Source organism: Pinus tabuliformis, chromosome 9, assembly GCF_031772625.1.
Source record: "Pinus tabuliformis cultivar Carrire ecotype Pingquan chromosome 9, CPIR1, whole genome shotgun sequence".
NCBI lineage: Eukaryota > Viridiplantae > Streptophyta > Pinopsida > Pinales > Pinaceae > Pinus > Pinus tabuliformis.
In genome coordinates this window covers 113884260-113909604 of record NC_142307.1, presented here as the reverse complement: position 1 = coordinate 113909604, position 25345 = coordinate 113884260, and the positions used below count along the sequence as shown (strand labels likewise).

General features: G+C 39.6%; 1 protein-coding gene and 1 pseudogene across 1 annotated transcript; one reads left to right on the top strand and one right to left on the bottom strand.

Moving 5' to 3' along the window:
* Positions 1-4837: 4837 nt before the first annotated feature.
* LOC149147345 (proline dehydrogenase 1, mitochondrial-like) lies at positions 4838-5795 on the bottom strand. The gene is made up of 2 exons (XM_089441803.1): positions 5238-5795; positions 4838-5137 (listed from the first exon to the last, which is right to left on the bottom strand). The coding sequence occupies exons 1-2, from the start codon at positions 5793-5795 to the stop codon at positions 4838-4840; spliced, it is 858 nt and encodes a 285-aa protein (XP_089297929.1).
* A 1720-nt stretch (positions 5796-7515) lies between these two features.
* On the top strand, positions 7516-10313 carry LOC149147344 (type I inositol polyphosphate 5-phosphatase 4-like; annotated as a pseudogene).
* Positions 10314-25345: the final 15032 nt, after the last annotated feature.

Sequence of the window (25345 nt, the reverse complement as noted above, 5' to 3'; positions counted from 1 at the left end):
GATGTGTATTGAAACAACAGCGTGGAAATATATTTTTCAAACCGGCAGCGTGGAGATATATATATATTTTTTAAAAACTCACGGCGTAGTTATATGTTTTAAACACTGCGGATAAATGCGCTGTGTTTCGTATGTATATGGTGGGGATATACTGCTGAGGTTGTTTATCTGCCCTGAGGTATTATTTTATGCTGGCGCGGAGGTATTTTGAACTGTAATTCTGCACAGAAATAAGTCAGTTTTTTTTTGTTGTGTAAAAACAAAGGCATAGGCAGTTGGTTTTAAATTGCTAGTATTTAAAGTATTGGTTTTGGAGATTATTGTGTTTTTTGATACAAATGGCGAAAACTCAAAGTGCCCGGTTTGAAATTGAGAAATTTAATGGCAAGAATAATTTTGAGATCTGGAAGGTGAAGATGCACGATCTGCTGGTTCAACAAGGTGTGGCGAAAGCACTGTTGGGGAAAAACAAAAGACCTCCTTCCATGACAGAGGATGAATGGGATGAGATGGACGATAGAGCTCTGAGCGCAATTCGGTTATGTCTGGTGGACGATGTTCTGTTCAACATTGTGTCAGAGAAAACCGCCGCAGGCTTGTGGTTGAAGCTTGAGAAGCTCTATATGACGAAATCTTTGACAAATCGGATTCTCCTGAAACGGCAGCTTTACGGTTTGCGGATGAAAGAAGGTACCTCAATTGCTGATCACCTGAATGTTTTTAATACCTTATTTGTGCAATTAGACAGTCTAGATGTGAAATTTGATTCAGAGGATAAGGCAATAACTCTATTATGTTCATTGCCCGAATCCTGGGATCACTTTGTTACTTCCATAAGCTTTAGTACATCAGACATCCTTGAGTTTGACGATGTTGTTGGAGCCTTGTTGGCTGAGGAAACGAGGAAGAGGTCGAATGCAGACACCTCTACATCAGAGGTAATGATGGCCAGAGGTCGCTCACGAGAGAGACACTCCGGGGGAAAGCATAGCGACTCTCGCTCAAAGTCCAAAGGAAAGAAGCCAAAGGTGAAGTGTTGGCATTGTGGAAAGGCTGGACATCTGAAAAAGGATTGCTGGAAGCGAAAGCAGGCTGCTAAATAAGGCTCTTCGACAGAAAAAAAAGGAAGCCAACACCACAGATACAGGTTCAGTATCTGGTTCAGGTATGAGTGATGAGGTATTGTCTGTTAATGTTTCTAAACATGATCAACATTGGTTGTTAGATTCCGGGGCATCTAACCACATGTGTATTCATAAAGATTGGTTTAAAACATATAAATCAATTGATGATGGTGTTGTGTACATGGGTAATGATGTAACATGTAATATTGTGGGAATTGGGAGCATACAACTGCAAATGTTTGATAGGACAACAAAAATATTAACTGATGTGAGGCATGTACCAGATTTAAGGAAAAATTTGATTTCATTAGGAGCACTTGATTCAAATGGATATAAAACTGTAATTCAAGGTGGAGTTATGAAAATCTATAAAGGTATCTTACTAGTGATGAAGGCTAAGAAGGTAGGAAATCTTTTTCAATTAGAAGGTAGAACTGGGTCAGATCATGTGTCTGTGTCTGAACATGACAATAATTCCATTCACTTATGGCATCAAAGATTGGGGCATATGAGTGAAAGAGGATTGAAAATTTTGGCTGATCGGAAGTTACTTCCTAATCTAAGATCTGGAAAGTTAGATTTCTGTAAACATTGCTTGTTTGGAAAACAAAGTAAACAAAAGTTTAAAACAGGCAAACATACTAGTAAAGGCATACTTGATTATATCCATTCAGATGTGTGGGGTCCAGCTCCTACAACTTCATATGGTGGTTCATCTTATTTTGTATCATTCATTGATGACTTTTCTCGGAAAGTATGGGTCTACATGTTGAAAAAGAAGTCTGATGTTTTTTCAGTTTTCAAGCAGTTTAGAGCATTGGTAGAAAACAGCACTGGTAGAACAATAAAGTGTTTAAGAACTGACAATGGTGGTGAGTTTACTTCCAAGGAGTTTGACAGCTATTGCAAGGATGCAGGGATCGAGAGGCATAAGACCACGGTTTATACTCCTCAGCAAAATGGAGTTGCTGAACGCATGAACAGGACTCTTCTAGAGAGAGCAAGGTGTATGCTGAGTAACGCCGGGTTGCAAAAGGAGTTGTGGACGGAAGCAGTGGCAACAGCTTGTTATGTGATAAACCGATCTCCATCAACGGCAATAGGCTGCAAGATTCCGCAAGAGGTATGGAAAGGACACCCTTGTGACTATTCTAAACTCAGAGTGTTTGGTTGTGATGCATATGCTCTAGTGCCTAAACATCAGCGAACTAAATTAGATCCGAAATCGAAAAAGTATGTCTTTGTTGGGTATGGTGATGGAACAAAGGGATTTAGATTGTGGGATCCTACTACCCACAAAATCATCATCAACAGAGATGTAAAGTTTGATGAATCCTCTCTTGTACAGTTAGATGTAAATAGTAGATTGAAACAGGATGATGTATCTGATTTCCAGCATATTTAGTTTGACAGCATTTCTAATGATAGTCATAACGACCATAGTTCAGATTCTAGTCATGAACAGGTTTCAGAATCAGATTATGAACAGGGTTCAGATGGAGGTCATGAACAGGTCTCAGATGGCGATCATGAAGAAGTTCCTACAGTTGATAGACAGCCAATTGTGGAAGCACCAGAAACATTCTTAAGGAGGTCTACAAGGATCAAACGCCCTCCGAGAAGGTATGATGATCATGTTACTTCAGTTGCTTTGATCGCTAATGATGATGAACCTTTGTGTTATCAAAACGCTGTAGAAGGTTCAAATAGTGACAAATGGAAAGCAGCCATGAAGGAAGAAATGATGGCCTTAGGTAAGAATGGCACGTGGGATCTGGTTGAACTTCCCAAAGGCAGGAAAACTGTGGGATGCAAGTGGGTGTTCAAGGTGAAACGGGGTGTGAATGATACGGAAGACAGATACAAAGCGAGGCTGGTTGCAAAAGGGTTTTCTCAGAAAGCTGGCATAGACTTTCATGAGATATTTTCACCAGTGGTTAAAATTGTTTCAATTAGAATTGTGTTAGCATTAGTAGCTTTGTTTGATTTAGAGTTGCAGCAATTAGATGTTAAGACTGCATTTCTACATGGAGACTTAGATGAGGAAATATATATGGAACAACCGGAAGGGTTTGTTCAGCATCGCAATGAGAAATTTGTCTGCAGGCTCAAGAAGTCATTATATGGCCTGAAGCAGTCGCCTCAGCAGTGGTATAAGAAGTTTGATTCTTTCATGTTGAGTCAGAAATATGTAAGAAGTGAATATGATCATTGTGTTTACTTTAAGCAGTTAAATAATGGCATGTTCATTATCTTAGTGTTGTATGTTGATGATATGCTTTTAGCAAGCAAAAGCATTGAAGAAATCAACAGGTTGAAGACTCAGATGGCAAGGACGTTCGATATGAAAGATCTAGGAGCGGCAAAACAAATTTTGGGCATGGAGATTTTCAGAGACAGGAGTAATGGTAAGCTGTGGCTATCACAACAGAAGTATGTTGAGAGAATACTTTTGAGGTTTGGTATGAATAATGTGAAGCCTGTTTCAGTCCCTTTAGCTTCCCATTTTAAGCTTTCTTCGAGTTTATGTCCTAATACCGTTGAAGAAAAGGATTATATGTCTCGAATTCCATATGCAAATGTAGTAGGGTGTTTAATGTATGCGATGGTTTGTACTCGACCAGATATTTCACATGCAGTTGGGGTTGTCAGCAGGTACATGGCAAATCCGGGTAAAGAACACTGGTCAGCAGTGAAATGGGTGCTTCGGTACTTGAGAGGCACAAGTAGTTATTGTATTTCTTACAATAAGAGTAGTGAATTTGTTTGCGGATATGTTGATTCCGATTTTGCAGGTGATTTGGATAAGAGAAGATCAACTTCAGGGTACGTCTTTACTCTTGCAGGTGGAGCTATAAGCTGGATGTCAAAGCTACAGAATATTGTTGCTTTATCCACTACTGAAGCAGAATACATTGCTGCTTCTCATGCTTGCAAAGAGGCGGTTTGGTTGAAAGGTTTGCTTGGTGAGTTTGGTAGGTTACAGGACAACATCAGGTTACTTTGTGATAGTCAAAGTGCAATACATTTGGCTAAGAATCCAGCCTATCATAGTAAATCAAAGCATATTCCAATCAAATATCATTTTGTAAGACAGGTTATCACTGAAAGGGGAGTTTCTCTTGAAAAGGTGCATACAAAGGAAAACTGTGCAGACATGTTCACGAAACCAGTTTTGTTGGAGAAGCTACGCTGGTGTTTGGCTTCTCTTGGCTTGCAGAAAAGATAAAATAATAATAACAGGGCATCAGGCTAATTGTTGTCAAGGTGGAGATTGTTGAGATTTTCCGTTTTGGAGCAAAATAGGAAAAATCTCAGCTAATGACAACAATAGAAATTCAGTTCCTAGATTAGCTCCAGGTTGTTGGGAGGGAGTTAATGAGGCTGTTAGATTCTCTATGCTATATAACAGGCAACCATTCGAATGTTTGCTAAGAGGGTGAGAGTTTTGTGAGGATTTCTTGATGTAATCTCTTGTTTTTTATTAATAAATTTCCGATGCCTATGTTGTGTGGACGTAGCCCAGATTGGTTGGGTGAACCACGTTAATAGCTGTGTCTTATGTGCTTGATTTTTCCCTGCTGTGTTACTTGTTGTTTAATTTAGCTGTGCATCTCTCCAACATAAGCTTGCACAGTCCCATACTCCACAGGCTTTCCAAGTGCTTGGTTAAATTGAGAAAATGCTCTGTATACCAAATAATCAATAGCGGGCTAAACAAATGTGTCTTCTGCATCCACCAGTAAGGGAAGTGAGGTGGCTTGACAGGCTCCGCATAGCTGAAAAAATCTTTGTTCGGCTAAATTTAAGATCCTTTCCTCGTCGGAACTCAATGGCTCGGGCGGAGAGGTATTGTGATGGTCAGGACTGGATGGCACTAGAATTGGCAGAGTTTCTGCCATCCACGGCAGATTGAATTCAGGATAGCGGTGCTGCCACCTTATCAAATGGCTGACTCTTTCAAGTATCTCACGAGTGCACAACGCCGTCATCTTCACGCACATAAAACTTACCTGTTGTCAGACCAATACCGCAATCAAGCCCAAATTCAGGAGATAATTTCAGATCCACAAGCTATTTAAATCACAACTTTGTAAAAAAAATACTTATTACCGATTCTGGAGGTAGCAGAAACAATGAAGAGACAGTGCCAAGAAACTGGTTAAGGTTCGAGTCACACGCAGCTTCGTCTGGGGCGCCTTCTACGCCATAGTTGAGAATGCCCTGCATACCGAGATCTTGCAGTCGGCCTAACGAGGCGGAAACATCTCCCAAGCTTTTTCCCACGCAGAAATGAGAATAAGCCGCGTGAGCGATTGGCCCTTGGTAAGCGTCAAACATGTGTAGGTACATGGCCGCCGTTTGGCACGACACCAAACTCAAATAAAATAATAGATCCGTTAACTCCTCCGTACTGAAACCGGAGAATAATCTCTCCACGTCTTCCATGTTCAGAATTGAAGAAGAGACATCTGTATTATGGTCATTATTAACGATCTCTGTATTCCTATTTTCATTTTTATCGTCACGCCAATTTGTAGCTTGAAAAAATCTGTGGTGTTGCAGCCTTGGAATGTTACAGATATCCTTTTTAATAAATATTTGTCTGGGAGAGGTTGCAGAATAAATTTGATCAAGACCTGAAACGGGCAATTTATCTTTGTCCAACATTCCTTGAGTTTCCTTACAATATTTGGTGTTAAGTGTTGAAATGTAATTTCGAACTGCTGCGTCATTTAATTTCGGAAACCGTCAACAGTTTTCCCCACACCACCTTTAACGCGGAGTGGTATTCTTCGCGAGGGCTCCGATCACATCCAGCCGCTGACACATGCCCACAGCATTGTTCCAAAAATCCAAAAAATCAACGGGCCTGCACTATTTGAACTTGCGTGAAGTGAAAGTTTTGTTGACCGCCGGTTTTGTCCATAAAACAATTAAATGAAATTAATGCAAATGTACTTCGGTGGGTAGATATAGGTGAAGTATTTAATTTTATTATTTTTTTGTTATGTTGCCCGTTGACTATGTAATGTTTTGTTTTTAGTTGTTCTGGAGTATTGTATGTAGTTGTATATGTAATGAAAAGCTCGCGGTAGCGAATGAAAAAAAGGGATTTTTTTTACCGCAGGTTGAGCACATGGAAAACGCAGCAGCGTAAAGGGAATGTAAGTTAATTTTTGTTGGTTGAATGTAATGCAATGAAAAGAGAATACTCAGCAGCGTGAGAGCGAATGAAGAAAATCTTTTTACACACAGCAGTGTGTTGATTTTTATAGCAGAGACAGAGTATTTCTTTTAGTAATGCACAGCAGTGCAAAGTAAGGGAACATAGCAGTGTATTCTCCAGTGATTGTTGTAATCCCTCTGTGAGAGGAAGAAGTTTGTATCAGGCATTTTATTAATGAATACAAGTTTTATTTGTATGTGGAAAACTCTGTCTGCTCAGAAAAAAAAAAAAAAAAAAATTGTTTTCCTGTGTAAAGATCCTGTGCAAAACAGAGCATTTTCTCTGTTCATTTTTGTTTGAAATTACCAAAAATTTCCAACATTAAGATGTCGTGCTTGGAGGAAGGTAGTTTTCCTCACCGTGGCGCATGTGATATTCCTCAATGTGGAGGCCATCGTTGGGAAGATCGCTGGCTTCTTTCAAAGACCAAATAAAGTGATGAAAAATATATAAAGCCGAAGATCGACTGAGAGATGGAAATTTGAATAAATATGGGCGTGGCTATCGTTAGAGCTTTCGAGTGGCATTTTAAGGCGATCGGCTCTACGTGAAACCAATTGGAAATTTCCCAACAATATGGGGTTCATATGGGTAGGGTCACGAGCTAGAGGCGACTCGTGACTTTTAACCCTTTACAGCACTTTCGGTGCCTTATTTTTTTTTGTTATTAGTCCCTGCCTGGGACTATAGCGATCGATAGATCGTTGACCGCGCATTAATTCATTCGTTGACCATGTTTTTTTGGTGTTATCATCGTTTAACCAATGTTTTAGAATGACAATTTTCGTCTATCAAAATTTTAACGAAGGTTTTTGGCTGGGCAAGAAAGGACCTCTTATTGCAGGCTTCGCTTATACCAATGTAAAAATGTGGTGACAAGTTATATTTTATCCAAAGTCTGGAAAATTGTGGTGACAAACATGAAACTTAGGCGCATGCAAAATTTATTATATAGCTGCCACCTCTCACCTCTCAGGCAGCTGGCTACCACCGTCTGCCACCTCTCACCGTCTGCCACCGTCTGCCACCTCTCAGGTAGCTAGCTACCACCGCCTTTCAATTTCTTGCCACCAAACACAATATGAAATTAGTCTTTACCATCTGCGGAGGAAGGTTTCCGGTGAGACTGTGGTTGGATAGGCTTCAGAGCCGAAGTCTGCAATGGCAGGAGTGGCAGCAATGAGTGATGAAGGAGAAATGTTTGTTCTCTGATGAGAGGGACCTACTATTATGCTGCTCTATTTGTCACTCTCATGGTGCTCTGTTCGCAAGTATATTTGTCTCTATATTTGCAGAGGTTTGCTCGTTGAGCTAAATGTATGTTTCGCAGGTATGAGTTCCAAATGCAGTATGGATCGATAGGCTGGTCTGTAGGAGCAACACTGGGATATGCTCAAGCAACGCCAGAGAAGCGTTTAATATCATGCATTGCTGATGGAAGCTTTCAGGTGCAGATGCAAGGATTTTTATATAAAATTCTGTAATATTTTATTTAATGAATAACATGTTTATCGACCCCTTTATTTGGCGATTTAGGTTTTGCTATAAAATAAAAATGGAACACAGAGTTTTAGGCTTTGTATTTTATGAAAGGCTTGAACTACATTAACTAGTTTTGTCATAGTTCAATGCCTGATTTGTTGTTCTGTTTTGCATAGGTTTTGACATCTAGATGCTAATCGGGATCTGTATTAAGTGTTCACTAGGCAACGATGAAAGCTGCCTGTGAGAAGAAAAGCAAGGTAATTTCATTGTAGACAAATCAGTTTGAGGCCCTTGCTTATGTCTTTTAGATTGACTGCATGGGACAAGAAATTGCAGTCTTTTAGGGATCCAGTGGAAGGAATTGCTGAATTCATGTTTCCTTTTGCGCAGTTCTCTTGGCCAAAGACGTTAGTTAAGAAATGGTTCAATATTAAGAGTAAAGCTCATGAATTCCATGCAGATGAAATTGGAGAAGGTTACGCTAGTAAAGGTGATTCTTACCCTTATGTTTAATGCTAGTTTTTTCTTTTTTCTTTATCTCTTCCCTGCCTTCTTTCAGGTTTCCCTAATGGACGGCCATATCTAAGTGCTTTTCTTCCTTCTAATCTGCGTGCTATACAGATAATGAGGAAATGTTCGTTGAAAGGCGTCGAAGTTGCTCTGATAAGGATTCCTACGTCTTTAGGAAAAGTCGGGCAGGTACTAGAATCTAGACCCTTAGATTGAGATTACATGTTATCTGCTGCTTGTTGGTTATCTTCTTGTTTGGCCTGTTGCGGACCTCCTAAGCCAAAGGCAGAACATGGACGCATAAAAATCATGGATTTAAATTTGAGCGCTGCTTCCTCATGTCAAAATCAAACCTAAATTTTCTATTTATTTTAATTTTCTCTGTTTTTTAACTCTACTTGCAGATAGGTGGTTGAAAAAGAACCCGGACAAAATTAAGCGCGGAAGAATGGAACCTGAAATGTCCCAAGTCACCGATGTCCAAGACTTTCGGTATGTAAATTTTGAAGTCTGTGTTGCATTTGTTCAGCTTGTCAATGAATTTGTGTTCCGATTGCCAGTGTCTTTAAAATTCAATGGGAAACAGGTTATTTGTGGCAACATGGAATGTGGGAGGCAAAGCTCCTTCAAATGGCTTGAATCTGGAAGAATGGTTGAATAACTCACCTCCAGCGGATATCTATGTCTTGGGGTATGGACAAATGATACTGTTGTTTGACATTTAAGGAGTTTCTGGAAAGCCTATATAGATATAAAATTTCCGATTTTTGATGGGCAAGTTATGTTCGAGGAATTTTTCAATTCACGCTCTTGATTGTGATAGTCATATAACCATATTTCAACCAGTAAATAGGAGAAGCCTTTTTTACAGGTTTCAGGAAATTGTTCCTTTAAATGCAGGGAATGTGCTGGGGGCAGAGAATAATGGTCCTGCTACCAAATGGCTTAGCCTTATTTGGAAAACACTCAATAAGTCACAGCGTGAAGGCAGTACCAATTCTAGAAGCTCTTTATCACCAGGTTGTGCAAAGTCCACGGACATGGTAGACACAATTATAAGTTTGGATTCTGATTTTGAGGGTTCAAGGTCACAGAAGAACGACCCTTTCTACCATAGGAGATCATTTCAGGTCCTAGGCTGGGGTTCCAAAATGGATGACGATTCTGCCAATAGGCAGCCAAAATTGCAGAGGAATTTCAGTGTTTCTGATCAAATGTTGATGGGCAGATCTATAGGAAGGACAGATTCTGATAATACTATCAAATCTTTGCACTCAGATGATGAATATGTTGCATGTGCAGCAGATTCGCCTTCAGCTTCTACTATGTTTTTCTCTCCGGTGCCAGATAGCCCTGCAGTGGACGATAGATCTAGTTATGAATAGATGAATTACTGTTTAGCTGCCAGCAAGCAAATGGTTGGCATATTCCTCTCAGTTTGGGTGAGAAGCGATTTGAGGCATTATATACGCAATCTCAAAGTGTCATGTGTTGGAAGGGGCCTGATGGGTTACCTTGGCAACAAGGTGTGGCACATTTCTGTCAAAAAGTGATTCTCATGTTTTATGATGTTGCATTTGCTGTTCCAAACATGGACAATGACGTTTTCTGTTTTGCACCCCTAAGAATGTTTGATTTTTACCCTAGTCATTGCTGAATGCACATGACGTCTCTGAGTTAACAGGGGTTTAGATCAATTTCTCCAATTAAACATATTGATTCAATCATACTTTTGCAGGGCTCAATATCAGTTAGCATGACTCTCCATCAGACAAGCTTTTGCTTTATTTGTAGCAATTTGACTTCTGGCCAGAAAGATGGCGATGAGCTCCGGAGGAATTCTGATGTCATGGAAATCATAAAAAAGACTCGCTTTCCACGGGTTTGTAGATTTGCTGGAGAGGATTCACCTGAAACTATTTTGGAGCACGAGTAAGTCTGAATTGAATACTTTAGAAGGATCATCTTTTTGTTCCCACATCATTGAGTTGAACTTTAATATTTTAAACTGTTTCTGAAGGATTTATGTTCTACTTTGCTTATTGCTTGAGTCCATTTTGATATTGTGGATAAAATTTGCAGTCGAGTTATTTGGCTGTGGATAAGTCTCAGTAACTGGATGGGTATTGCGCAATGATTATGGAGTATATTTGAGTTACAGCTCACATTTTTGAGGAGAGGTTGTCAAAATTCTGAATCTCTTAATATGCTCAGTAATAGAGTGAACTTATGAGCATGAATTACTAGAATTTCTAAACAGAGCTGGACTCTGCTCGGGCAAGCCGGCCCCTATCTGGTAACAGAAGAAATGAAATGGGGAATTGGCATCGGCGAGTAATTTCATTTTGGACAATTCGTTCCAATTAGTGCTTGCCAACGGCAACAATTGTCACACACTTGCAACAGCATTGGCATCGGCAACTTGCTAATTTTTCGGTTATATAGGCAGGGACTACCGGCTGCATGCAACACTTGTTTCAATGAAGGAAAGTGGAATCAAACATCATGGTTGTGTTGTTTGTGATTTCGACATTAAAATTGTTTAGCTAAAAATTTTAGGTTAGCACTTAGTTTGTAATTTCAAAAAAGGGTTAAAATGTATTGAAAATTAGTTAAAATATTTATTTTAAACAAAGTTGGCTTAAGTATATGGTGGGTAAAATTTTGGTGTAAAAAGGTGCCATAAGGATTAAGAAATATGTTAAGGAAGTGATTTTTGTCATACTCAAGTTTTGCATCAATTAGATACCAAGCAATGAATTTTTAGCAGTTTTTGACAGCGCGTGGCAAAGTTTTTAGTTTTTCTTAGTCGGGCGATGGGAAAGTCAGGTCATGCAAGATTATTTGAACCAAATGGAGTATGGTTCGAGGTATGTGATGAAGTTGCACCTTTATTCAGAGATGTGGAATGGGAGTCAGTTTTCCAACAGTTTGATGGTTACAGTTTGAGTTGGTGTTCTAATTTTATTCACTTTTATATGGCAACAGAGCTCAAATAAGAGGGATGGAGTTTGCAGTCACTGAAGATTCGATAGCAGAAGCCACGGGTTTGCCTACCAAGGGTGAGAAGTGGTTTAAGAAACAAATGATGCAGAATGTGGATCTCAACTTTTTCTTAAAGGAAGAATATCAAAACCCTAATTGGAGCATGGGAATCCCTCAGAAGATGTTGAAGCATGAATGGTCTAGCGCTCTAAAGATTGTGCAACTCTTCTTCACATGTGAAGGCAGGTATTCCAAAATATACCTTTACCATATGATATTTTTATGTCATTTAGTTGGGTTTGGGAAGATGAGTCTACCTTATTTCTTGCATCAAAGTTTATTTAAAATGGCCATTAAGGCCAAAACTAGGGCAAAGTTATTGCCTCATGATATATGTCATCATAGCTTAATCAAGATATTGTATACACATGAATTGAATAAGCAAATAGAGTAGTTGAGGAGAAGAAATTTAGTGAACCCTACACCCAGAAGACAAAGAAATGTTGGGACTGCAACCAGTACTAAAACCCTAGTTCCAAAAACAGAGGGAGAACCTAGTCATATCCCTGTTGAAGAACAGACTGAAAACCTTGTAAATCAACCAAAGATTAAGGTCTATGAGAAGAGAACAAGAAGATAGCAGAAGCAAATGTTAGAAAAAGAGGAGGCAAATCATAAAGCAGCAAAAAGTGAGAAAGGGAAACAAAGTATGGAAATAGGGGATGAAGACACAGAAACAAAGCCTAGGGTTTACTATAGGAAACCCCATACTCGTCCTACAAATAAATTAAGACTATGTTTCAAAGCAAAGCTTAATCCTAAGCTAAAGTAACTAGTGATAATTGATGAAGAGGAAAATGTAAAGTCTTCAAAGGGCAAGAAAAAGGCTACGGGACAGGGGAAAACAGAATATGCAGGTAGAAAAGGGAAAGGATCTCTAGAAGCTAGCAGAACCATAAAGAAAGATAATAGAAGGATGACAAGAAGCCAATACAAGTTAAACCTCCTTGATCGGGATGCACAAACTATGGAAGAATGATCAACTTACCTCATTGGTAGAGCAATATATGAAACCCTAATTTTACCTCAATGTTTTGGCATGCTTCAATTTATCTTATCGACAATTATTTTATCTTAAGTGTATTATGGTAATATGTCATAAATTTGTGTGAATGAAGAAGAGAAGATAATATGAGTCAACATAAGAGAGAAGGGCCTTAGAGAGTGTAAACAATTACACAGTATAGTTGCACAATTTCAACAGTTTTAATAGGTTCATGTATCAGTTTTACTACAAGAGAGGAATGTGAATTACAGATCCATTTATGAAGCCTACAAAGGTGTGAACAATCCAAATCCTACACTACAATTATGACTCGTCCTTTTCCTAGAAGAATAGCAGAGGATGCGTACAACGATTTCAAAATTCTTTGTCCAATGTTTAAATGAAAAATAAAGATCTAAATAACTAGAAGGATAGGATTTTAATTATGTTTTGCAAATTAAACTATCAGATATTGTAAATATTTTATAGTTATGCTACCAGACTTTATGGATCTTAACTTTTATGTATTTTTCCTATATAATACATCAGAAAGAAGGAAAAAAGTTGGACTTTGAAATAAAGTAGTCTTTTATTGTGTGTGTGATCAAATTATTCATCTTTTCAAGTGCCAAGAAGACTAGAATATTATGTTCATGATACAGAGATTCATGTGATGGTATGCTCAGTCAGTTTTCTTCTATGATAGTTTCCTTTCTATGTGATATCATTATATGTTATCTTCTGGTGTTTAAATGAGATTGTGTGATAGAATTCATTAGTTAATGCTTTGGTTCATATGATTTAGACATTTGCACTCTTTCTCCTAAAACTTGTAGGATTCATGTTTCATGCCCTGCTATAGTGGATTATTTTCTCCTTCTACTACCATTCAGATGATGTTTGATATGTCTACAGTTTGTCATATATCTTGCCTCTATCCCTCTTGATTCATACAATCAAGATCTTGGTAGTTGCATCTAAAAACTTGATATGTTGACCCCATTTCCCAATTGATTAATTGCTTCATCCCAACCAAACCTTATTTTCATCATAAGCCTACTAAAATCTAGCCATTGTTTGAAGCCAATGTCAGTTGCTAAGCTTGGTGATTAGGTTGTCAGAGATAGCCCTCTCTAGATTGAAGGGGCTAGCCTTCAATCTACAAGATTGGTTTTAACAGGTTACCTTAAGGAGTTTTCTGTTACAACCAAGAAAACCCTCTAAGTGATACAATTTCATTCCAAGGTTGTTGGTAGTTTGCCTCACAATTTCACTTCAAAGGTCGTTGGTAATTTGTGTCACAATTTCACTTTAGAGGTTGATGCTTCCTCTCCCCCCCCCCCCCCCACAATTTCATTTAGAGGTTGTGAGCAATTTGCCTCACAATTTCATTTTAGAGGTTGTTGGTATTTTTGTCCTCACAATTTCACTTTAAAGATTCTTGGTATTTTGCCCCATGAAATGTATGTACTCTCACTTAAGAGCATTAGAGAGTTACTTTATTTCAAAACATAAATATGTAAACTTTTACCTCATAATTTTACTTTAGGGGTTGTTGAAATTTTTCTTCCCAATTTCATTTTAGAGGTTGTTAGCATTCTTTTTCCACAATATATACTCACTTAAAAGGGTTAGTTCTTACTTAAGAGCGTTAGAGAGCTACATTATTTCAAAACATAAATATGTAAACTTTTACCTCATAATATTACTTTAGGGGTTGTTGAAATTTCTCTCCACAATTTCATTTTAGAGGTTGTTGGTATTTTTTTGCACAACATATACTCACTTAAAAGGGTTAGAAGTTTACTTTATTTCAGAACTTAAATGTGTAAACTTACAAAAGTTAAATTGGACAAAAAAAAAAAAAAAAAATCACACTATTCAACCCAATCACCTAAGCTAAACTAGATTGAATTACTTTAATTACTTGAATTACTTGAAAAACTAGGGTTTGCGTCTTGTCCTCATGAAAATTCCTTTTTGTACGTGGGGTCGCCTCTTGTTTCTGCACTTTCTTGATTTTTTTACAACTAGTAAGCCCTAATTAATTTTTAAATATCTAATAATCCATGGCGATAGGAGGTTGATTGATTTTATGTTGCATCGCCAAAACATTACCGCAAAATAGGGCAATGTGCGAAAGAAGTGTGTGGAGGTGTAGAAGTCGGGGAAATAGAGGTTCATCCACACATTATGCAATCTGATGTTGAACATTTGATGGTATGAAGGTGGTTGCCTGTGTAAGTGTTGGCATTGACGTCAAACAAGGCTTAGCCTGATGATGGGGCTTCATGCCTTGGTGGTTGTGATTCCATCTAGGTAGAGACTTTGGAGCCATATTTTGAGGCAAAAGATGGGCTTAGTGGCTAATCAGACTCCTTTCATTGGAAATTTCTCTGGAATATCTTTCCAACAGTATGCGAAAGTCCAGAAATGGACTTGTGGTTTGAGAGATATGGCCTGTTGAAGTTCAGGATGATTCAGGCCTTATGCAGTGAGGAATATTGGAGATTGGAGGTCTCGACGAATCAAAATCGGAGGTCTTGGCCAATCAAAAGTCCCGACGAATCACATATCGGAGGCCCCAGCGAATTTCATATCGGCGATCCCGCATGTTGGAGGTCTCGCAATATCGAGGGATAAGTTGGGACTGTGCATTCTTTGTTAAATCGTCGGGGAGGCCAAAAAGGAAAATACAAAGGAATTTGGTGAAAAACCAGAGTAGGCAAGGCCCCTTTCTCTCTCCTCTAAGTAAGACACATGGAGGTATTTGGTTGACTCCGATAAGGACAAAAGGTAGCATCGGAGGAGCTCCGATGAGGACAAGTGGCAAGATCTGATTGGTTCTGATAAGGGACATGTGGTTGCTTGCATCAGCATGACGTCATGGTATGGAGGGACACGTGGTAGGATGTTTCGATGTTTATGGATGGCCTAATGGGCCATATCTGAGTGACACATGTCACTGGTCAGAAGATGCCATGTGGCATGAGATGACATCACTTCGGCAATCGGCGATCAGAGGTTTGCAATGGTTGGCTCATGTGCCATAATGAAATTTCATCGGGATGCGGGATAGTAGGTGGTCACGAAGGCTTAAGGGAACCAAGGGCCAAGGCTGAATAGAGGTGCCAATCGACAATTGGTGATCAGTGATTTGTGATGGACAGCACATTGTCACAAAGTGGAAATCGTCGATAAGGGGCTCTGATGTGGTAAGCACATGGTCTAGAGGAAAGACAAGAAACCAAGGGCACAACACTTTATAAGGGAACCAAAGGCCCCGACAGAGCATTGAAAGACTTAGCGCCTTAAGGCCAAGCCCCCAGTCACCACCCTCGATCCTATGGTAAGAAGTGTGCAGTAAGGGCTGAGCAGAAGGAGCTTAAAAATCGAAGATCGGCGATCGCAAGTTTGTGGTTGTTGGCATATTGGCCACAAATGAAAAACGTCGATATAGGGGGCTCTGATATGGTTGGCACTCAGTCACCAAACCAAGTCCTATGGTGGAGATATAGCAGGGGTCTAATGCAAAAGGGGCTAGACTTGATCGGAGGTTAGCAATCGGCTATTTCATAGTGTTACACCACTACATAGCACTGTGATGAAAATCTATGATATGATGGTACATGGTGCCATTAAGATGTATGAATCGGTAGTTGTGATTTTGAATGCAGAACTGTAAGGTTGATGGTCGAAGACCTCCCATGCACGCATTATAAATAAATGCAAAACAGAGACTCCATGACGATGTACAGGTATTGTGAACCATAAAGAAGTATGGGGAGCCTCTATGAAATATGTAAGGAGGACTGAGAGTTAATACACAACATGGAGATTCAGTTGTATGACAGAGAAGTGATCGTCGCCCATCCTTATGAGTTTAATGCAATGACTGAACTGGAGTTTGCGTAAATCAATAGAAGAATGGGGTGCCATGCCTAGGGTACATGCATGGGTAGAATTGATGATGACAGTGACTACATCGAGCCAAGAGTAGCACATGAACAAAACTATGAACCTCCATTGAGCTAATGTGGAGTGTGAGCATACTTGCGAGAGTGAATATAAGTGAGTTGTGTATTGGCGAAGAGTGTTGTAAGGGTGGTGTTGTGGTGAAATAGTGGACAGCCGTGAGCGGAGTAATGAGTTGTGAATTGGAGTAGAGTGTTGCAAGGGTAGTGTTGTGGTGAAACAGTGGATATCCCTGAGCAAAGAAAGCAGAGCACAGAGCAAGTGTTGCAGTGGGCAACAAGAGGAATACTTCCACAAGTGTTCAAAAAGAAGAGTGCAGAAGTTGAATTTGCAGATAGCCATTAAGTTGGTATTTTACTTGTAATTTGTATGCCTCTATTTTCAATATGAAAATTGTATGAAATAGTAAAACAGTGGCAGTGACAGGTTGGTGCCTGCACACTTAAGAGGTTGGTGCCTCTAGGAAAGTTGGTTCTTTCTAAACAAAAGAGGTTGGTGCCTCTAGGAAATTTGGTGCTTGCTAAACAAAAGAGGTTGGTGCCTCTTGGAAAGTTGGTGCTTGCTAAAAAAAAGAGGTTGGTGCCTCTTGGAAAGTTGGTGCTTGCTAAACAAAAGAGGTTGGTGCCTCTTGGCAAGTTGGTGCTTGCTAAACAAAAGGGGGTTGGTGCCTCCAGTGAGTGGGTGCTCACAAACAAACAGATGTAATTAATTTGGTGCTTAAATTACATCATAAAACAAACAACAAATTGGTGGTTTTTCCCTCTGGGTTTCCACATGAAAACACTATGTCAAATGTATGTTGGTCATGAGATTGTTGTTTGAGTATGTGTTCTAAAAGTTTATAATATTTATTGCTTTATGAATGAATTCTTTCACATATGAAAGAACATAAGAAGGAACTATAAGCACAATAAGAAAAGAAAATAAAGAGTTTCTTAAATTACTGATTCACCCCCCTCTCAACAATTCCTTAATTCCAACAATTGGTATCAGAGCCAAGTTCCTTCAGTAACAGTTTAACCACTGGAAGGTAGATCCTATAGGAATTATGAATAGGAAAGAGAGTCAAGAAGTTTACTCGAGTAGGGTACCGGTCTTTGATGGAGCCAATTATGCCTTTTGGAAAGTAAGAATGGAGGCATATCTTATGTCCCTGGGGGTAGATGTTTGGACCTCAGTACTAGTAAATTACAATGTCCCAGATATTCCCCCCACATATGCATATGGAAAGAAACTGTATCTAAGCAATGGTAAAGCCAAGCATGCCATTCTTGTTGGTCTCAGTCAGTCAGAACTTGTGAAGGTTATGCACTGTAAGTCTTCTTATGAGATGTGGGAGAATCTTAACCAGTGTCATGAAGGAGATGACAAAGTGAAGCAAGAAAAACTTCAGACTTTTAGAATGAGGTTTGAAATCTTGAAGATGATTGAGAATGAAAGCATAGTTGAGTACTTCCTCAGAGTTGATGAAGTAGTTAATATGATTAGAGGACTTGGTGAGGAAGTCAAGGAAGATTTGATCATTCAAAAAGTATTAAGATCTCTACCCATGAGATTTAATGCCAAAATATCAACTATAGAGGAAATGGTCAACCTAAAGGATCTCAAGATGGATCAACTACATGGTACTCTCACAGCCTATGAGATGAGAGTAGGAATGGAGAAATTTGAACCAAAGGAAGTTGCATTCAGAGTATCCAATAAGGGAAAGGAACACAGAGTTCATCAAGACTGCTCTAGTAGTGAATCTGATCAGGATTTGGCTCAACTAGCCAAAAAACTGAAGCGAGGCTCTGGTAAATATAAAGGGAAGTTTCCCTTTAAGTGTTTCGACTATGGAAGAGTTGGACATTTCTCTTCCAAATTCCCTTACAAAGAGGGGACTAAAAGAGAAGAAGGTCTAAAATTTAGAAATAAGTCTCAGACATTTCAGAAGAAGAAACCCTACAAGAAGAAGGGGTTCTATTCCAAAGAGGATAGTTCAAACCCGGAATCATACTGTGAAGACTCATCGGAAAATGAGTCAAATGAGTATCTTCTTATGGCCCTTGAAACAAACTCCAAGAAATAAGGTCTTATGGACTCTGAAGAGGAAGAAGAGGAAGGAGTGGTAGATCTTGAGGGAGAACTCATTAGTGCCCTTGATGAGTTGAAGAAAGCAAGGAAGAAAAACAAGCAGCTGAAGGAACAGTTGCAGCATGCAGAAGAAGGAATGTATAACTCAGATAATGAGGAGTTTGCATATCAAAAAGAAAAACTTGAAGAGGCTATCAAGAGCAAGGATAGTCTAGCTCTTCTGTTGAAAGGAGAACAAGGAAATCGTGAGAAGCTAGAAGAGGAGAACAAGCAGCTGAAACAGGAGTTGCTCAAGTTGAAAAGGGAAACGACCTCAAAAATCTGCAAAGATGATTTTATGTCTTTAAAGGTTGAGCTAGAGGAAGCTAGACGAAAAGAAGAGGTACTTCAAGATATGATTCAAGAATGGGAAGAAAACTACCAGTATCTTGAAGCAGAGGTAGTCTCTCTAAGAACTGACCTTGATAAAGCAAAGACCAAGAAGGGTCTAGGTGAGATATTTGCTCGAGGGACTAAAAGACTAAATCAGATTTTGAGTTGTCAAAGGCCCTCAAGAATCAGAATTGGACTGGGGTACTCAAAGGAACAAGAATCTTCTATCGGGAAGAAGAAGATAAACTTTAGGTCCACAGGAGTTGAACAATCACAGAGTCATAAGAGGAATCATCATGAAATAGTTCATGAAGACAAAAGAGCAGTCAGACAAAGAGGAGACCATCAATGGAGGATGATTCAAACAAGCAGTCGACCAAGGTATTTCTCTGCTAAACCTCATAATGTTTTTGACAATAGGCGTGCCTACTTATTTTATGGTCACTGCTACAAGTGTCATATATTTGGACACAAAGCTATTAATTGTAGAAGTGTCAAAGTTGAAAGAGATGAAAATCTTAGGTTTAATTCACACCAGACTGCTAAGTCACAAGATTCCTCTTTTAGGAATCAGAATGCCTTCACTCCCCTACAAAGAGAAGTTGAATGTTTTAAATGTAATAATTTTGGGCGCAAGGCCAGTGAGTGTAGAAGCATGTTTGAATACCTATCTAAATCTCAAATTGACAAACAGACTCACATACAAAAGGATAAAAGAAGTTGGAAACAAAAGACCAAAAAGAGCATGCCATGTGGGCTTGCCTTATCAATGCATGATAAAGAAAACAAATGGTATGTAGATAGTGGTTGTTCCAAACACATGACTGGAGACAAGAGCAATTTTTTGTCACTAAAATAAAAAGACAGAGGAGGAAATGTCACCTTTGGCAACAACACTCCAACAAGAATCAAAGGAAAAGGAGTGGTCAGTCTTGATCAGAAGACAAAAGAACAGAATGTGCTATATGTGGAAGGCCTCAAACACAATCTACTAAGTGTTAGCCAGATGTGTGACAACGGCTATGATGTGACCTTCCGATCTAAAGATTGTGAGATATGGAATATAAAAAATGGAAAACTAGTGGGGAAGGCAGTCAGGACTCACAATAACATTTATGTGTTCAATGACTCAAGGGTCAGTTGTTACTTGAGAAAAACTAGCAAAGCACGACTATGGCATAAGAGGCTCGGACACATGAATTTTGATAGCTTGATAAGGATAAGCAAGATAGGTGCGGTAAAAGGATTACCTAGATTGTCAAGGCCTGATAACACCATCTGCAAGTCATGTCAGTTTGGCAAGTAGACTAGGACTCATTTCAAAACGAAAGAGTTCTCCTCATCCAGACCTCTGGAGCTTATTCACACAAATATTTGTGGCCCCACAAGAACAAAAACATCAAAAGGAGAAAGGTACTTCATGTTGTTCATTGATGATTACACGAGGGCTACTTGGATTCTCCTCCTAAAAGAAAATTCAGAAGCATTTGAGCACTTCAAGAAGTTTAAGGCTCAGGTAGAGAATGAGAAAGATTTGAAGATAAAATGCTTGAGATCAGACAAAGGGGGAGAGTTCACCTCAAAAGAGTTTGAATAATTCTGTGAAGAGCAAGGTATTAGAAGGCAGTTCTCAGTGGCCAGAAATCCTCAACAAAATGGATTTGTGGAGAGGAAGAACTGAACAATCCAGGAAATGGCCAGAGCAATGTTAGATGAAGTAGGAGTGGCTCACCACTTCTGGGGAGAAGCAGCTTAAGCAGCAGTATACTTGTCAAACATAACTCATCTCAGGCCTGATAGTGACAAAACTCCATATGAGTTATGGAAGGGTAGACCTGCATCAGTTAAACACCTCAAGGTGTTTGGGAGAAAGTGCTTCATTAAAATAAATGAAAATAACCTTGGGAAGCTTGACTCATGCGCTGATGAAGGAATACTTCTTGGATACTGTATTTGAAGCAAAGGGTACAGATGCTACAACAAGAGAACAAGGAAGATAAAAGACTACATTGACATAGTGGTTGATGAAATAGGCTCACAAACTGAACCCTCTGAAAGTATCTTGGACTCAAATGATGAAGAGATTTCAGAGTTGAGGGACACAGATCTAAATGAAACAAATTCAGACAATGAAGGTGAGGAAGAAAGCACATCTTCAAGGCCAAGAATGCATTCCAGGTATGTGCAAAAGGAACACCCTGAGAGTCAGATTCTTGGAGATCAAAGAAAGGGTGTCCAGACCAGAAGGAGACTTGTGGGAAATACAAAACATGCAAATTTGGCTCTACTATCACAAATAGAACCCAAAAACCTCTATCAAGCAAGTGAAGATAAGTTCTGGGTGAAAGCCATGAATGAAGAGCTAAACAAAATTGAAAAGAATGACACATGGGAGCTTGTCCCAATACCAAAAGAGAAAAATGTTATTGGAACCTAATGGGTTTTCAATAATAAGTTGAATTAAAAAGGTCAAATAATTAGGAACAAAGCTTAGTTGGTTTGAAAAGGGTATGCCTAGATAGAAGGGGTAGACTTTGAAGAAACCTTTGCACCAGTAGCCCAACTAGAAGCCATAAGAATCTTCCTTGCTCTTTCCATTCACAAGAACATCAAAGTTTATCATATGGATGTAAAGTTTTCCTTTCTCAATGGAGACTTAGAAGAGGAGGTTTACATTGAGTAGCCTAAAGGTTTTCTTCTCTCCTCTGATGAAGGGCTTGTATGCAAATTAAAGAAGGCTTTGTATGGTTTGAAACAAGCCCCTAGAGCCTGGTATGAAAGGTTGGATAAGTATCTCCAGCAACAAGATTCTAAGAAAGGCTCGGTTGACGAAAATATCTATGTAAAATATGAACATGATCATCTATTGATAGTGGTTGTGTACATGGATGACATCATATTTGGCAGCGATGTAGAGCAACTAGGGCATCGGTTTGAAAACTGTATGAAAACAGAGTTTGAAATTTCCATGATTGGTGAGTTGTCCTTCTTCTTGGGTCTGCAAATTACTCAGTCCCCATGAGGAGTTTTTATATCTCAATCCAAATACCTCAAGGAAACTTTGAAGAAATTTGGAATGGAGGACTACAAACTTGTCAGCACACCCATGACTACAGGTTGTAAACTGTGCAAGGAAGATGCAACGCCATAGGTAAATCAAACTAAATATAGATCGATGATAGGAAGCTTACTGTATCTGACAGCTTCAAGGCCATATATCATGCAAGTAGTGGGAATTGTGGCAAGATTTTAGGCTTGTCCACGAGAAAGTCATGTGGTGGTTGTTAAGAGGATTTTCAAATATCTTCAAGGTACAACAAAGTATGGGTTGTGGTATCCCAAGAGTAAAGACTTCAATCTGAAGGCCTACACAGATGCAGATTGGGTTGGAAGTCTAGATGACAGGAAGAGTACTTCTAGTGCAACTTTCTTTTTGGGTGACTTCTTGGTATCGTGGGTTAGCAAGAAGTAGAGCTCCATCTCTCTATCAACTGCTGAAGCAAAATATATTGTTGCTGCAACTTGTTGTACATAGATTCTATGGATGAAGCAAACCTTAAAGGATATACAGGTAGAGTTGCCTAATCCCATTCCAATAATGTGTGACAACACTAGTGCAATCAACATCTCAAAAAATCCAGTCATGCATTCAAAAACCAAGCACATTCCTATCAAGTATCATTTCTTGAGGGAACAAGTTGCAACCAATATTGTTAAACTTGTATATGTGCCCACTAAAGAGAAATTGGCAGATATCTTTACCAAGCCACTTGCAAGAGAACCATTTGAGTATCTCAGGAAATAGATAGGAGTTGTGACTCCTCCCTCCAAATGACTTCATTTTGGTAGGAGGTGGTAGCTACTCAGCAAAAGGAACTCATGGCAAAGTAGGTTGCACTGGTTCAGGGGGAGTGCAAGTGAAGTTTTATTTTCCACTGATGTCAAAGGGGGAGGGAAATTTGGCATCAGAGTAGACCATGCCAAGCTGAGGGGGAGTCTGTAGTGTTTCCATCAATGCCAAAGGGGGAGATTGTTGGAAATTTGATGGTATGAAGGTGGCTAGCTGTGTAAGTGTTGGCATTGATGTCAAACAAGGCTTAGCCTGATGATGGGGCTTCATGCCTTGGTGGTTGTGATTCTAGCTAGGTAGAGACTTTGGAGCCATCTTTTGAGGTAGAATATGGGCTTAGTGGCTAATCAAACTCCTTTCATTGGAAAGTTATCTGGAAGAGATTTCCAACAGTATGCAAAAGTCCAGAAATGGACTTGTGGTTTGAGAGATATGGCCTGCTGAAGTTCAGGATGATTTAGGCCTTGTGCAGTGAGGAATATCGTGAATCGAAGGTCCCGACGAATCGCAATCGGATCTCCCGGACGATCAGATCCCAGCCAATCGAATGTCCCAGTGAATCGCATATCAGAGGCTCCGGTGAATTTCATATCGTCAATCCCACATGTCGGAGGTATCGCAATATCGGGAGATAAGTTGAGATTGTGCATTCCTTATTAAATTGTTGGGGAGGCTAAAAATGAAAATACAAAAGAATTGGTGAAAAACAAAAGTAGGTGAGGCCCCTTTCTCTCTCCTCTAGGAAGGACACGTGGAGGCATCTGGTTAGCTCCGATAAGGACAGAAGGCAGCATTAGAGGAGCTCCGATGAGGACAAGTGGCAGGATCTGATTGGTTTCGATAAGGGACACATGGCCGCTTGCGTTAGCATGATGTCATGGTATGGAGGGACATGTGGTAAGTTATTTTGGTGTTTATGGATGGCCTAATGGGCCATATCTGAGTGACACATGTCACTAGTCAGAAGATGCCACGTGGCATGAGATGATGTCACTTCGACAATCGACAATTGGAGGTTTGCAATGGTTAGCTCATGTGCCACAATGAAATTTCATTGGGATGTGGGATAGAAGGTGGTTGTGAAGGCTTAAGGGAACTAAGGGCTAGGGATGAATAGAGGTGCCAATCAGCAATTGGTGATTTTTGATGGACAGCACATTGTCACAAAGTGGAAATCACCAATAAGGGGCTCCGATGTGGTAAGCACATGGTCTAGAGGAAAGACAAGAAACCAAGGGTGTGACACTTTATAAGGGAACCAAAGGTCCTCGGTAGAGCACTAAAAGACTTAGTTCCTTAAGGCCAAGCCCCCTATCACCACCCTTGGTCCTATGGTATGAAGTGTGCGGTAAGGACTAAGCAGAAGGAGCTTAAAGTCATAGATCGATAATCACAGGTTTGTGGTTGTTGTCACATTGGCCACAAATAAAAAATGTTGATATAGGGGGCTCCGATATGGTTGGCACTCGATTACCGAACCAATTCCTATGGTGGAGATATAGCAGGGGTCTAATGCAAAAGGGGCTAGATTTCATCGGAGGTCAACAATTGGTTATTTCATAGTGTTACACCACTACACAGCACTACGACGAAAATCTATGATGTGATGGTACAGGGTCCCATTAAGATGTATGAATCGAAAGTTGTGATTTTGAATGAAGAACTGTAAAGTTGATGGTTGAAGACCTCCCGTGCATGCATTATAAATAAATTCAAAACAAAGACTCCATGATGATGTACAAGTATATCTCTGCAAACCATAAAGAAGTATGGGGAGCCTCTATGAAATATGTAAGGAGGACTGAGAGTTAATACACAACATGGAGAGTTAGTTGTATGATAGAGAAGTGATCGTCACCCATCCTTATGAGTTTAATGCAACGACTGAACTGGAGTTTGCATAAATCAGCAGAAGAATGGGGTGCCATGCCTATGGTACATGCGTGGGTAGAATTGATGATGACAGTGACTACATTGAGCCAAGAGAAGAACAGGAACAAAACTGTGAACCTCCATTGAGATAATGGGGAGTGTGAGCATACTTGTGAGAGTGCAAAGCAGTGAGCTGTGTATTAGCGAAGAGTGTTGCAAGGTAGTGTTGTGGTGAAACAGTGGAGAGCCCTGAGCAGAGAGCAAAAGAGTGAGCTGTGAATTGGAGCAAAGTGTTGCAAGGGTAGTGTTGTGGTGAAATAGTGGAGAGCCCTGAGCAGAGAAAGCAGAGCACAGAGCAAGTGTTGTAGTGGGTAGCAAGAGGAAGACTGCCACAAGTGCTTAGAAAGCAGAGTGCATAAGTTGATTCTGCAGATAGCCATTAAGTTGGTATTTTACTTGTAATTTGTATGCCTGTGTTTTCAGTATGAAAATTGTATGAAATAGTAAAATAGTGGAAGTAATAGATTGGTTGATCCAAGTGGATATTTGTGGCCCCCCACCTACTCCACCTAGACCCCCTAGTCACTTTCATCTGTTTCCTTATTCATTTCAACATTTACTATTTTTATCAATTTTTCGGGTCTTGAACCTCCGAAACAGTTTTGACCCCCTAAACGGCATTTTTTCTGGTGACCTCAGAGTACGTCCTTAGATTTTATGAGAGAAGAGTTTTGAGATCTAAAATTTTGATACTTACTATGTCTATGATTTTCATCCCTTTCAACTTTTATCCTTCTACAATCAATGGCTTTATGTCCAAA

Coding starts and splice junctions, on each gene's coding strand:
- LOC149147345 (XM_089441803.1), bottom strand. CDS start 5,795: ATGTTGGACAAAGATAAATTGCCCGTTTCAGGTCTTGATCAAATTTAT. Junction 5,138..5,237: donor TTCTGCTACCTCCAGAATCG/GTAATAAGTATT, acceptor GTCTGACAACAG/GTAAGTTTTATGTGCGTGAA.